Source organism: Pleurodeles waltl, chromosome 3_1 (genome assembly GCF_031143425.1).
Source record: "Pleurodeles waltl isolate 20211129_DDA chromosome 3_1, aPleWal1.hap1.20221129, whole genome shotgun sequence".
Classification (NCBI taxonomy): Eukaryota; Metazoa; Chordata; class Amphibia; order Caudata; family Salamandridae; genus Pleurodeles; species Pleurodeles waltl.
The window spans coordinates 84,919,597-84,934,886 of record NC_090440.1 but is presented as its reverse complement, the minus strand read 5'-3'; the positions used below and the strand labels follow the sequence as shown (position 1 = coordinate 84,934,886).

The 15,290-nt window shown below is 45.5% G+C and overlaps 1 protein-coding gene across 4 annotated transcripts in view; it reads left to right on the top strand.

The window, feature by feature from the left end:
- CTTN (cortactin) overlaps window positions 1-15,290 on the top strand; it is a 195,661-nt gene that overhangs the window by 86,353 nt on the left and 94,018 nt on the right. For all 4 annotated transcript variants that reach the window (XM_069221879.1, XM_069221877.1, XM_069221878.1 and 1 more), the window contains exon 6: window positions 14,805-14,859. In XM_069221879.1, coding sequence (XP_069077980.1) covers window positions 14,805-14,859 — 55 coding nt within the window. The remainder of the gene's footprint in view (window positions 1-14,804; window positions 14,860-15,290) is intronic.

Sequence of the window (15,290 nt, the reverse complement as noted above, 5' to 3'; positions counted from 1 at the left end):
CAAAAGTGGTTAAAAGAATTACACCACCACCCTCTCCTCCGCCCGTGATTAACGTTTCACCAGCACAAACTCCATCTCACTCCCCAGCTCACACCACCATGAGCCAGGGTGACCAAGATCAGGACGCATGGGACCTATACGACGCCCCAGTGTCAGATAACAGCCCGGAGGCCTACCCTACAAAGCCATCTCCACCAGAAGACAGCACCGCGTACTCTCAGGTGGTGGCTAGAGCAGCACAATTTCATAACGTAAGCCTCCACTCAGAACAGGTCGAGGATGATTTCTTGTTCAACACACTCTCCTCCACCCACAGCTCCTACCAAAGCCTGCCTATGCTCCCTGGTATGCTCCGGCACGCAAAAGACATATTTAAGGAGCCGGTCAAAAGTAGGGCAATCACACCACGGGTGGAAAAGAAGTATAAGCCGCCTCCTACGGACCCGGTTTTCATCACTACACAGCTGCCACCAGACTCTGTTGTTGTAGGAGCAGCTAGGAAAAGGGCCAACTCTCACACATCTGGAGATGCACCACCCCCAGATAAAGAAAGCCGCAAGTTCGATGCAGCTGGTAAAAGAGTCGCAGCACAAGCTGCAAACCAGTGGCGCATCGCGAACTCCCAGGCACTACTTGCGCGCTACGACAGAGCCCACTGGGACGAGATGCAACATCTCATTGAACATCTGCCCAAGGACTTCCAAAATAGGGCGAAACAAGTGGTTGAGGAGGGACAGACCATCTCCAACAACCAGATACGTTCCTCCATGGACGCTGCAGATACAGCTGCACGGACAATTAATACATCTGTAACTATCAGACGGCATGCATGGCTCCGAACGTCTGGATTTAAACCAGAGATTCAACAAGCAGTTCTCAATATGCCTTTTAATGAAAAAGAACTGTTCGGTCCAGAAGTGGACACAGCGATTGAGAAACTCAAAAAAGATACGGACACTGCCAAAGCCATGGGCGCACTCTACTCCCCGCAGAGCAGAGGGAATTACAGCACATTCCGTAAAACGCCCTTTCGAGGGGGGTTTCGGGGTCAAAGCACACAAGCCAGCTCCTCACAAGCAACACCGTCCACTTACCAGGGACAGTATAGAGGAGGTTTTCGGGGACAATATAGAGGAGGGCAATTCCCTAGAAATAGAGGGAGATTTCAAAGCCCCAAAACCCCTACTACTAAACAATGACTCACATGTCACTCACCCCCTCCACACAACACCAGTGGGGGGAAGAATAGGTCATTACTACAAAGCATGGGAGGAAATCACTACAGACACTTGGGTTCTAGCAATTATCCAACATGGTTATTGCATAGAATTTCTACAATTCCCTCCAAACATACCACCAAAAGCACAAAATTTAACAACACACCATTCCAATCTCCTGGAGATAGAAGTGCAGGCACTATTGCAAAAGAATGCAATCGAATTAGTGCCAAACACACAAATAAACACAGGAGTTTACTCACTGTACTTTCTGATACCAAAGAAGGACAAAACGCTGAGACCAATCCTAGACCTCAGAGTAGTGAACACTTTCATCAAATCAGACCACTTCCACATGGTCACACTACAAGAAGTATTGCCATTGCTAAAACTACACGACTACATGGCAACTTTAGACCTCAAGGATGCTTATTTCCATATACCAATACACCCATCTCACAGGAAATACCTAAGGTTTGTATTCAAAGGAATACATTACCAATTCAAGGTACTGCCTTTCGGATTAACAACCGCACCAAGAGTCTTTACCAAATGTCTAGCGGTAGTCGCTGCACACATAAGAAGGCAGCAAATACATGTGTTCCCATATTTGGACGACTGGCTAATCAAGGCCCATTCGTTCATACAGTGCTCAAATCACACAAATCAGATCATACAAACCCTCTTCAAACTCGGGTTCACCGTCAATTTCACAAAATCCAAAATTCTGCCACGCAAGGTACAACAATACCTGGGAGCCATAATAGACACATCAAAGGGAGTAGCCACTCCAAGTCCACAAAGAATTCAAAATTTCAACACCATCATACAACGCATGTATCCAACACAAAAGATACAGGCAAAGATGGTATTACAACTCCTAGGCATGATGTCATCATGCATAGCCATTGTCCCAAACGCAAGACTGCACATGAGGCCCTTACAACAATGCCTAGCATCACAGTGGTCTCAAGCACAGGGTCACCTTCTAGATCTGGTGTTAATAGACCGCCAAACTTACCTCTCGCTTCTGTGGTGGAACAACATAAATTTAAACAAGGGGCGGCCTTTCCAAGACCCAGTGCCACAATACGTAATAACAACAGATGCTTCCATGACAGGGTGGGGAGCACACCTCAATCAACACAGCATACAAGGACAATGGAACGTACATCAAACAAAACTGCATATCAATCACCTAGAACTGCTAGCAGTTTTTCAAGCACTAAAAGCTTTCCAACCAATAATAGTTCACAAATACATTCTCGTCAAAACAGACAACATGACAACAATGTATTATCTAAACAAGCAGGGAGGGACGCACTCCACGCAGTTAAGCCTGCTAGCACAAAAAATTTAGCATTGGGCAATTCACAACCAAATTCGCCTAATTGCACAGTTTATACCAGGGATACAAAATCAACTCGCAGACAATCTCTCTCGAGATCACCAACAGGTCCACGAATGGGAAATTCACCCCCAAATTCTGAACACTTATTTCAAACTCTGGGGAACACCTCAGATAGACTTGTTTGCGACAAGGGAGAACGCAAAATGCCAAAACTTCGCATCCAAGTACCCACACAAACAATCCCAAGGCAATGCCCTATGGATGAACTGGTCAGGGATATTTGCTTACGCTTTTCCTCCTCTCCCTCTCCTTCCTTACCTGGTAAACAAACTCAGTCAAAGCAAACTCAAACTCATATTGATAGCACCAACTTGGGCAAGGCAACCCTGGTACACAACGCTGCTAGACCTATCAGTGGTACCCTGCATCAAATTGCCCAACAGGCCAGATCTGTTGACACAGCACAACCAAAAGATCAGACACCCAGATCCAGCATCGCTGAATCTAGCAATCTGGCTCCTGAAATCCTAGAATTCGGGCACTTACAACTTACCCAAGAATGTATGGAAGTCATAAAACAAGCAAGAAGGCCATCCACCAGGCACTGCTATGCAAGTAAATGGAAGAGGTTTGTTTGCTACTGCCATATTAATCAAATACAACCATTACACACAACTCCAGAACATGTAGTGGGTTACTTGCTTCACTTACAAAAATCTAACCTAGCTTTCTCTTCCATTAAGATTCACCTTGCAGCAATATCTGCATACCTGCAGACTACCTATTCAACTTCCCTATATAAAATACCAGTCATTAAAGCATTCATGGAGGGCCTTAGGAGAATTATACCACCAAGAACACCACCTGTTCCTTCATGGAACCTAAATGTTGTCCTAACTAGACTTATGGGTCCACCTTTTGAACCCATGCACTCCTGCGACATACAGTTCCTAACCTGGAAGGTGGCATTTCTCATCGCCATTACTTCCCTGAGAAGAGTAAGCGAGATTCAGGCGTTTACTATACAGGAACCTTTTATACAACTACACAAAAATAAAGTCGTCCTAAGGACCAATCCTAAATTTTTGCCAAAGGTTATTTCACCGTTCCATCTAAATCAAACAGTGGAACTTCCAGTGTTCTTTCCACAGCCAGATACCGTAGCTGAAAGGGCACTACATACATTAGATGTCAAAAGAGCATTAATGTATTACATTGACAGAACAAAAAACATCAGAAAGACTAAACAACTCTTTATTGCATTTCAAAAACCTCACGCAGGAAACCCAATTTCAAAACAAGGTATAGCCAGATGGATAGTTAAATGCATCCAAATCTGCTACCTTAAAGCTAAACGACAGCTGCCCATTACACCAAGGGCACACTCAACCAGAAAGAAAGGTGCTACCATGGCCTTTCTAGGAAACATCCCAATGCAAGAAATATGTAAGGCAGCCACATGGTCTACGCCTCACACATTCACCAAGCACTACTGTGTAGACGTGTTATCCGCACAACAAGCCACAGTAGGTCAAGCCGTATTAAGGACATTATTTCAGACTACTTCCACTCCTACAGGCTGATCCACCGCTTTTGGGGAAATAACTGCTTACTAGTCTATGCAGAACATGCGTATCTACAGCGACAGATGCCATCGAACTGAAAATGTCACTTACCCAGTGTACATCTGTTCGTGGCATCAGTCGCAGTAGATTCGCATGTGCCCACCCGCCTCCCCGGGAGCCTGTAGCAGTTTGGAAGTTACCTTCAATTATTTCTATATGTATCATCTCAACCTTAAATAGGTGCATACTTAGTCACTCCATTGCATGGGCACTATTACTACAATTCAACTCCTACCTCACCCTCTGCGGGGAAAAACAATCGAAGATGGAGTCGACGCCCATGCGCAATGGAGACAAAAGGAGGAGTCACTCGGTCCCGTGACTCGAAAGACTTCTTCGAAGAAAAACAACTTGTAACACTCCGGCCCAACACCAGATGGCGAGCTATTGCAGAACATGCGAATCTACTGCGACTGATGCCACGAACAGATGTACACTGGGTAAGTGACATTTTCATTTCTTAGTTTATTTTAAGAACCACAGGTTCAAATTTTACATGTAATATCTCATTTGAAAGGTATTGCAGGTAAGTACTTCAGGAACTTTAAATCATTACACTAGCATGAATACTTTTTACATAAAACACAATAAGCTGTTTTAAAAGTGGACACAGTGCAATTTTCACAGTTCCTGGGGGAGGTAAGTTTTTGTTAGTTTTCACAGGTAAGTAAGTCACTTACAGGTTTCAGTTTTTGGTCCAAGGTAGCCCACCGTTGGGGGTTCAGAGCAACCCCAAAGTTACCACACCAGCAGCTCAGGGCCGGTCAGGTGCAGAGGTCAAAGAGGTGCCCAAAACACATAGGCTTCAATGGAGAGAAGGGGGTGCCCCGGTTCCGGTCTGCCAGCAGGTAAGTACCCGCGTCTTCGGAGGGCAGACCAGGGGGGTTTTGTAGGGCACCGGGGGGGACACAGGTCAGCACAAAAAGTACACCCTCAGCAGCGCGGGGGCGGCCGGGTGCAGTGTGCAAACACGCGTCGGGTTTGTAATGGTTTTCAATGAGAGATCAAGGGATCTCTTCAGCGTTGCAGGCAGGCAAGGGCGGGGCTCCTCGGGGTAGCCACCACCTGGGCAAGGGAGAGGGCCTCCTGGGGGTCACTCCTGCACAGGAGTTCCGTTTCTTTAGGTGCTGGGGGCTGCGGGTGCAGAGTCATTTCCAGCCGTCGGGAAATGGAGTTCAGGCAGTCGCGGTCAGGAGGAGCCTCGGGATTCCCTCTGCAGGCGTCGCTGTGGGGGCTCAGGGGACACAACTTTGGTTACTCACGGACTCTGAGTCGCCGGAGGGTCCTCCCTGAGGTGTTGGTTCTCCACCAGTCGAGTCGGGGTCGCCGGGTGCAGTGTTGCAAGTCTCACGCTTCTGGCGGGGAGTTGCAGGGGTCTTTAAATCTGCTACTTGAAACAAAGTTGCAGTTCTTTTGGAGCAGTGCCGCTGTCCTCGGGAGTTTCTTGGTCTCTTGGAAGTAGGGCAGTCCTCTGAGGATTCAGAGGTCCCTGGTCCTGGAGAAAGCGTCGCTGGAGCAGGGTTCTTTAGAAGGCAGGAGACAGGCCGGTAGGACTGGGGCCAAAGCAGTTGGTGTCTTCTTTCTTCTTCTGCAGGGGTTTTCAGCTCAGCAGTCTTCTTCTTCGGTAAGTTGCAGGAATCTAAATTCTTAGGTTCAGGGGAGCCCTTAAATACTAAATTTAAGGGCGTGTTTAGGTCTGGGGGGTTAGTAGCCAATGGCTACTAGCCCTGAGGGTGGGTACACCCTCTTTGTGCCTCCTCCCAAGGGGAGGGGGTCACATCCCTAATCCTATTGGGGAATCCTCCATCTGCAAGATGGAGGATTTCTAAAAGTTAGAGTCACTTCAGCTCAGGACACCTTAGGGGTTGTCCTGACTGGCCAGTGACTCCTCCTTGTTATTCTCTTTATTTTCTCCGGCCTTGCCGCCAAAAGTGGGGGCCGGAGGGGGCGGGCAACTCCACTAGCTGGAGTGTCCTGCGGTGCTGGCACAAAGGGGTGAGCCTTTGAGGCTCACCGCCAGGTGTGACAGCTCCTGCCTGGGGGAGGTGTTAGCATCTCCACCTAGTGCAGGCTTTGTTACTGGCCTCAGAGTGACAAGGGCACTCTCCCCATGGGGCCAGCAACATGTCTCTAGTGTGGCAGGCTGCTGGAACCAGTCAGCCTACACAGATAGTTGGTTAAGGTTTCAGGGGGCACCTCTAAGGTGCCCTCTGGGGTGTATTTTACAATAAAATGTACATTGGCATCAGTGTGCATTTATTGTGCTGAGAAGTTTGATACCAAACTTCCCAGTTTTCAGTGTAGCCATTATGGTGCTGTGGAGTTCGTGTAAAACAGACTCCCAGACCATATACTCTTATGGCTACCCTGCACTTACAATGCCTAAGGTATTGCTTAGACACTGTAGGGGCACAGTGCTCATGCACTGGTGCCCTCACCTATGGTATAGTGCACCCTCCCTTAGGGCTGTAAGGCCTGCTAGAGGGGTGACTTATCTATACCTGCATAGGCAGTGAGAGGCTGGCATGGCACCCTGAGGGGAGTGCCATGTCGACTTACTCGTTTTGTTCTCACCAGCACACACAAGCTGGTAAGCAGTGTGTCTGTGCTGAGTGAGGGGTCTCCAGGGTGGCATAATACATGCTGCAGCCCTAAGAGACCTTCCCTGGCATCAGGGCCCTTGGTACCAGGGGTACCAGTTACAAGGGACTTATCTGGATGCCAGGGTCTGCCAATTGTGGAATCAAAAGTACAGGTTAGGGAAAGAACACTGGTGCTGGGGCCTGGTTAGCAGGCCTCAGCACACTTTCAATTCAAAACATAGCATCAGCAAAGGCAAAAAGTCAGGGGGCAACCATGCCAAGGAGGCATTTCCTTACATACATGTTGTGTCTGGTGTTTTTCTGAGTAATCGTTCATTGGCCCCACAATCAAATTTGCCTTTTTCTCATTTTACAGACTTTATAATCCAAGTTGTTAAAATCAGTAGCAAATTGAGGTTTTAATAATTGTGTAAATAATACATTCGCGTGACTCCCTGTCCATTTATATTTCTGCTTCAGTGTGGTGTAATTTGGAGTGTGTTCACACATTGTGTGCCTTGGCCACTTGATTATTCATGTTGACCTTGTTCACTCTCACAAGCCATGGTAGAAAACTTGAATTGGGTCATACTTATTCATTCAGTCACTACCAACGGAATCCGGCCAAGTTGATTATAGTCCTTGTCAACAGAAGCCCAGACATTCTAGCACTTGGTGCTTGTTCATACCCGCAAGCGAATCGTAGGTCTACTAAACAAATGAGCAAATTAATCAAGTCTCAATTAGAAATTAAGTCTAAAGTATGATATGCAAAATGTAATCATGGCTGATAAGTTGGGAAATCCTTAATTAAATCTTGTTGCAACAAGTGGAAATTGACCATAGCAGTAGTGCATTGAGCTACTGGCATGTGGAAGCATTGATCACTGCCCTGTGGATAGATTTTGGGTATCATTTCCTTCATAATATTGCACCAGGTGTGAAACAAACAGTTGTGGGTTTCACAACTGATTGAGGTTTGTCTTTAAACATGGAAAACGTCCACAGAAAGGGAGACAGTATCCTGCATCTGTCGCTGGACTTTGAACCCTATAGCACAAGATGTGGAGTCCTAGAAATTCACTGAGAAAAACCATGATGGTCTGAACATACTCAGAAGCACAAGAGCTACTACGTGAAAACGCTATTCTTTGAAGTAGGGAATCTTCTTCTTTTTTTTTTCCATTTGCTGAATGTCGTGAAATACTTTATTTTGAGGCACTGGTTATATTTAAACAGAAAAAGGTCTCATGCCTTCTGTTATGGTGCCCTTTCAGCATCCATTAGCTTACAGAAGCTCTAGATGTGTTTTTTTGGAAAGTCTTGGAAGGTTTAAAAAAAAGTTTTCCACTTCAGGTATCCAGCACTATTTTGGGTATTAAATTGTGTACTGACATGGTGTAGGCACCACTGACTGAACCCAGGCATGCACTGTTCTCAAGGGACAGGACCTTTACCATGGAGATCATTTGAAGAAAAAAGTCAGTGTACTTCATATTTTCTTAGTAGAAGAACCTTTAGCATTGGGCATCGGAATAAGCTTTATTCCCTTCCCATGCTTACCAATGGTCAGATTTCATTGCAGGGTTCTTCCAAATTGAGAAGTGTATGAGAGCCAGTGGAGAGTACCCACAAAGACTATTTGCTACTCGAGGAATCCTATTCAGGCTGTATCAGAATTCGTTTTTTTACTTGTTTAGTTTTACTTACTTAAAGCTTGACCCCCCCAAATTAGAGGTCCAGTGCTGTACAAAATAAAATGAAATATATTACATATTCATAATAATTCGAAGTTGGGTAATAAGGTGACTCCTAAGGAAAAAAAAAAAAATTACAGTTTGAAATCAAATGTAATCTGCAAACTGAGAAATCAAAGCGCACTACAACTGATTAAAAATGACTATTACTTTGTAGGCCCATTACAGCACCCAGAGACCAATTTTATAAGTAAAATAAATAATGAAAAAGCATAAATATTAGATTTAAAAAAAAAAGGAATCAGAAAGAACATGTGGAATCCAGGGTGCACCACTTGTAAGTTTGTGAGAAGTGTTCACGTTAAGGTATCCCTCTACAATCAAAGGAGCTTGTTGCAATAGTTTTGCAGTGTGTGGCTCACAAGTGATCCTTCTAATTTCTCGTAAGGTGAAAACAGCTGTGAAAGCTTCACTCATTTTTAGGTTTGAGCATAGCAGCGAGCAAGGGCTGCTTTTCCGACGTGTTATCAATTTGGACTTTTTACCGAATCCACCACACACCCATCACTATTGCTCGTACATGGGCTTGCCCTTCAAAAATCCTTTGTAGTCCTTGATAAATGCTTTACGTTTGTCCCTCATTAGGGCGGTTTGGTTACCACCTTGGACATCGACTGTGTTACATGGACAGTTGCACTTTTGCCGATACGTTTGACTGCAAGCTAACTTTTTCCTTTTGTGTGTCTCCTTCATGCTCATGGTGTGGTGCTTTGAATCTGCTCTCTTAGGTGAAACAGTATTACTTTTTATTTTCAATTTATGTGGCAAGAAAAGTCTGGTTACAAGTTTACAGCGTTAATAGCTCTAACTCAAGCAAATGCGACACCCATTGGATTGCAAATGCTTGTATTTGTTTGCTTGGTTGTGCAGGGAATAGAAGATGTATATTCGGGGACTTTATGAAGTGAAGTTTATATTGAGGAACAAAAATATTGACTTGGGCAAGACATTTTCTCTACCTCGGGTGCTAATCGCTAATTATCAGTGTTTATCCATTTTACAATGTTTAATCTTTCTAGTACAGACCCAACTTCAAGGAGCAGTGGAGCACTTTAGAGGGAGTTTTGCACATGAAAAGTTATGTTGTGTGTATGTGTATACTGGATGAGACTGGAATACAAAACCCAGGAGGTGATAGTGGTAGGTGGATAGGGTTCAGAACTTTACTGTAGGCCTCACTTTGCGTTAACAACAGTTCTCAACCTTCTGTGGGGCCATAGGTATCTTCCATTTACCCTGACCTCAAAGAAACGTCCTAAAATAATTATTTTGACCGCCAAGTACCAGAACGTTTTAAGCCTTTACATTATTGCTTTGAAGGCCCTTGGCTACAGCAGCCCTCCATGCTACATAGTGCTTTATACAAGAGGGATGGAGCTGTCCTGGCTCATCTCCGTGAAACTGTCAATGAGCATCCTGTAACTTTAATCATGTAGACAGTTGCTTTGAATGAAAAACTGGGCTGTGATTGAAAAGGGGTGCTTTGCCAACATGTGGACTTTATGGCGCATTAGGCCCTACTGGGTGGACATTCTATTGAACAGCTAGACTTTAAACTTCTCAAGTGGCAGATGGCAATGATAGCTAGATCCACTTCAGCAGAATTGGGTTTTAAGTATCTGCAGGCGTTGGACATATCAGAGCACGCCGGCACATAACCCTCTCATCTTGGGAATTCGGTCTGATTTTTGTAAAAGGATCTTTCAAGTCGGAGGTTCTGAGTATGAGTAACCCAGATCTGGAGGTGTGTGTCTTAGGAAAAATTTCAGTGACTTGGAAATGCGTGACAACCAGTCCTATTCTTTATTCTGTCCTGCAGGATGATCAGTGTGTGTGCGTAAAGGACTTATCTATGTGAGTGCAGTGTGTGAGAGGTGTGATGTTTGCAACGTGCGAGAGATGTGAGGTGTGTGACTGCGTGAATGCAGGATGAGAGGTGTGACTGTATGAGAGGTGTGATGTGAGTGCAGGGTGTGAGAGGTGTGAGTGGAGGGTGTGAGAGGTGTGACGTGAGTGCAGGGTGTGAGAGGTGTGATGTTTGCAACGTGTGAGAGATGTGAGGTGTGTGACTGCGTGAATGCAGGATGAGAGGTGTGACTGTATGAGAGGTGTGATGTGAGTGCAGGGTTTGAGAGGTGTTACCGTGTGAGTGGAGGGTGAGAGGTGTGACGTGAGTGCAGGGTGTGAGAGGTGTGATGTTTGCAACGTGTGAGAGATGTGAGGTGTGTGACTGCGTGAATGCAGGATGAGAGGTGTGACTGTATGAGAGGTGTGATGTGAGTGCAGGGTGTGAGGTGTGTGACCGTGTGAGTGGAGGGTGTGACGTGAGTGCAGGTTGTGAGAGGTGTGATGTTTGCAACGTGTGAGAGATGTGAGGTGTGTGACTGAATGCAGGATGAGAGGTGTGACTGTATGAGAGGTGTGATGTGAGTGCAGGGTGTGAGAGGTGTGACCATGTGAGTGGAGGATGTGAGAGGTGTGACGTGTGAGTGCAGGGTGTAAGGTGTGTGACCGTGTGCGGGGAGTGGGAGGTGTGAGTGTAGGGTGTAACATGTGACTGTGAGTGCAGGGTGTAAGGTGTGTGACCGTGTACGGGGAGTGGGAGGTGTGAGTGCAGGGCGTAACATGTGACTGTGAGTGCAGGGTGCAAGGTGTGTGACCGTGTGCTGGGAGTGGGAGGTGTGAGTGTAGGGTGTAACATGTGACTGTGAGTGCAGGGTGTAAGGTGTGTGACCGTGTGCGGGGAGTGGGAGGTGTCAGTGTAGGGTGTAACATGTAACATGTGACTGTGAGTACAGGGTGTAAGGTGTGTGACCGTGTGCGGGGAGTGGGAGGTGTGAGTGCAGGGTGTAACATGCGACTGTGAGTGCAGGGTGTGATGGTGTGACCCTGCAGGTGCAGAGTGAGTATTTCTCTTTCATTGCAGGAAGAAGGAGGTACCTTTGTGAGCACGGCATGCAGTACATTAAAGCTTGGGCATTTGAGATTGCCAGTGTTTTTAGGACTGTTGTAAGAATAAACTATCCCCTAAATGTGAAAGCTCTACCACATACACGTTATAGCCTGACTTTTTTTTGAAGGGTCTTGCTTAATTAGTCTTGTTCGGTTTGGGACATATTCATGAAAATTGTCACTTTGCAACCTTTTGTTGCATATATCATTATCTAAATGGAACTAAACAAATAAATTAGCACCACATGGTGGCAGGACATTGGTAGTGTATCAATGACACCAGTCATCTTGATCTTACTATTGGCCTCATTACGACCCTGCCGGTCTAATGACCGCCAGGGTCGTGGTGGTGGTCTGAGCCCCATATTACGACTGCGGCGTTAGCGCCGCAGTCGGACCGCCAGCATCACCAGATCTGGACTACACGATGGCCTGGCGGTGCTGGTGGTCCTAATCCACCAGGCCAGTGCTACCCTGGTGGATTAGGGCCCCCTTCTCCTCCTGCGGTTTCATAGCGGTAGCACTGCCATGAAAAGGCTGACGGAGATGGGGTGGAGAGGGTCTGGGGGGTGGGGCCCCTGCCCTGCCCATGCATCTGGCATGGGCAGTGCAGGGGCCCCCCTGGCCAGACCCGTCGCAGTGTTCACTGATTGTGACGGGTGACTGATTGTGACGGGTAAGCACTACAGCATTGCACCCGGCTCTATTACTAGCTGGAGACAATGCTGTAAGCCATTTCCCGCTGAGCCAGTGGGCAGAAACTGAGTTTCTACCCGCTGACCCAGTGGGAAACTCGTAATGGCCCCGGCGGGGAGGCTGCCACACTGGCTGCAACCTACCCTTTGGAACTTCAGCGGACGGGCTTTTTCGTCCGCCAAAGTCATAATCTGGGCCTATGTCGGCAACTGGCTGAATTATGGTTACATGTTGACTGCATAATTTCACTCTATTAACAAGACTGGGTTTAACAAATTAGAATTTGTGTCTGAGGCATCACTCCCCTAAACAATGGTAAACCAAACCGACGTTTATTTCTCTTGCATTATTTTGTGTTTATTCATAAAAAATGTAAAAAAACTGCTTGCGTAACATACGTAGAGACAGAAGGCAACAAATTAATCGTGCTTCATATACCAGTTCAGTTGGTTACCAAGAAAGTGAAATTTGTGTGAAGCGGCTGTGTGCCATTTTATCATTTATCTTTCAATTTATTGATCACTAACAAAAGTGGGTGGTGAAAAACTGGAAGAAAGGGGCATGCTGGTTGCAGAAATGCAGAAACAGTGACGGAGTTGCCTGCATAGTCCCACCTTTTGAAAATGTCATACTTTAACGCTGCTGAAAATAAAACAAAATTTGTATTTTTTAGCAAAATATAAATACCTACTGAAATTACTGAAGCATAGTTTGTATACAGATCATATTGATACAATATCTGCAACAAAGATTCTCTCTTCCTGACGTGTGTATTTAGGTCACACACGTTGATTTATGCTGACCCATGTTATTGTCTCCCGTATATATTTTGTGGTTAATTTTGACGGACTGTTTCTGTACTGCTCAAGAATAAACAAAAATCAGTATTTATCACATGCATTTGTTTTGTGTAATGGGAATACCTATTCAGAATAATACAACTGATTTTCATGTCAGACCAGCTCATCAGTTCAAGATGGCAGCGCCATGCACAGGATATCTGGTTTAATCACATCTTGTAAAATTATCCGAGATGTTGGTGAGAAGGGAGAATAAGGGATGAGAGTAACTCCACCAACACCCCCATTGGCCTTCTACTCGTGCAAAAGCTTGTCGTCATTTAGTTGCCAATGTGTCTTTCCCTTTTGACTATAAGCAACCTGGTTATCTCAAGATCTCTAGAAACTAATAAATATTGTCTGTATTAGTCCAGTAAAAGTCCTCTCAATAGTTCTTCCCATCTCGCTCCAGTGGTGCTCAAGGGGCACCAGATGTCCATTGTAATTAGACTAAGATTAGGAATGCATGTATTCGTCAGGTTTTTCTGTTATCCAGTGAGTAGTCTTTACGAGTGACTCTAGAATTGACATTTTGCATTCACATTCATTCTCCCAGACGAATAAGTTTGAAGCGTTTTGATCTATACGTTCAACCCGTTTCTTCAATTGGAAAAAATTCAGGACTTGCTATTTCCAACAATCTCATTTGCGAATGACAATGTGATTCGCGATATAATTTACGTGCCTAATAGGTTGCATTGCACATTGTCCATTCCCAGAGGTCACAGTTTGTGACCCCCTGTGATTGACTGCAAATGCAGTGATGGAGGGGCGTGCAAGGGATAGAAGACTTCTATCTGTGCAATTCTGTTTCTAAATGGGAAAACTTGTTATGGTCTGACTTGATAGCTAATCTGTCGCCAGACCATTATGTGAGAATCACCAGGAGAGGAGGGCATTGGCTCCGACTACATGTTGGGAGTCAGGAGTACATGTTTTGATCAGAAGTTGCGTGCTTCCACAAGAAAGTACTTGGCCTCCACACAGCTGTGTATTTATCCGGCTGCCTGAGTTTGAACTTTGAGTGGCACCCACATGACATCGTAGAGCTGTTAAAGTGTCTTAGATAACTTGACAATCTGTGGTGTTTTCTAAGGCAGCAGCAAGGAGGGCAGTCATTAACCAACATGGATTTTTATGTCTGACTTGCCAGTGCAACTGTCCGTTGGCCTTCTGACCTACACCAAGATTAGCCTACAGGTGTTTGCTTCCACACACACACATCCATCACTGTGCTATCTACAGCATTCCTTTAAACCTTTAAAGCCAGACGTATTGGCATTGCTAATGCTTGTTTTTTGTTTTAAGCCCATGCTCATTAAAGGGTTAAGTGTATTTATTTCCCCATTTGGAAACACAATGGGGCCAGCAAGACCCCCCAACCCCACCACGCCCCTCAACCTCCTCTTTCACCCACACCTTCTATTTCATTCCCCCTCAGTCACAGTAGCTCTTGTGATTCCCAAAGAATGCTTCCCCTATGTAAATAAGTTACCACCAAGATTGAGGATCAGTATCTGATGAATGGTTTTTCGACAAGTGTGGTCACAAACCATTGATACATATTCCATTGTGGATCCTAAACCGGGGGGAGACATCTTTTGTGCTCCCTCCTACTTGCCATTCATAATGGATCGCAAAAGCCTTTTTTAATGAATACAAATAACTTTAAAAAGGTGTTTGAGGTCACATCCCCAGTTTTTACGAATCAGCCTTTGCAACTGCAAAATACCTTTGTCCGGGACCCTTAGTCACTTGTGTACATTTTTTCTCTTTGTTTTACAGTCGGCAGTGGGCTTTGAATATCAAGGGAAGACCGAGAAGCACGCGTCACAAAAAGGTAATGCAAGTACTACGAATCTGCTAAGCAAACGTCATGACCAGTACTGAGCATGCAAAGATGACCTTTGAACAGAAGATGGAGCGAGTCCTCCATGGAGTTGGATGGTTTATCCGTGAATGGGCCTCGAAGTATGCAGGGGGATGCTAGAAACTGCTCACTGTATTTGAGATGGGAAGCAATATCCAGCCATACCCTCTACATTCCCCCTGTATTCAAGGACTGTGATTTGAGTTGTGGTTTCAGTATTTTTATTGTCTCTGTAGTAATACGTCGCTCTTCAGTTGAGAACGGGCCGTGTGAACTGGTGGCGGGTGCTCTGTTGATTCGCTGCTGTCATTGGCTCTGATTCAGTGTTGTGCTCGACAACCGTTGACTTAAGCACTGTGTGCTCCATTAACAAAAGCTGGTAATTCAGTTGTGTAGTGTAG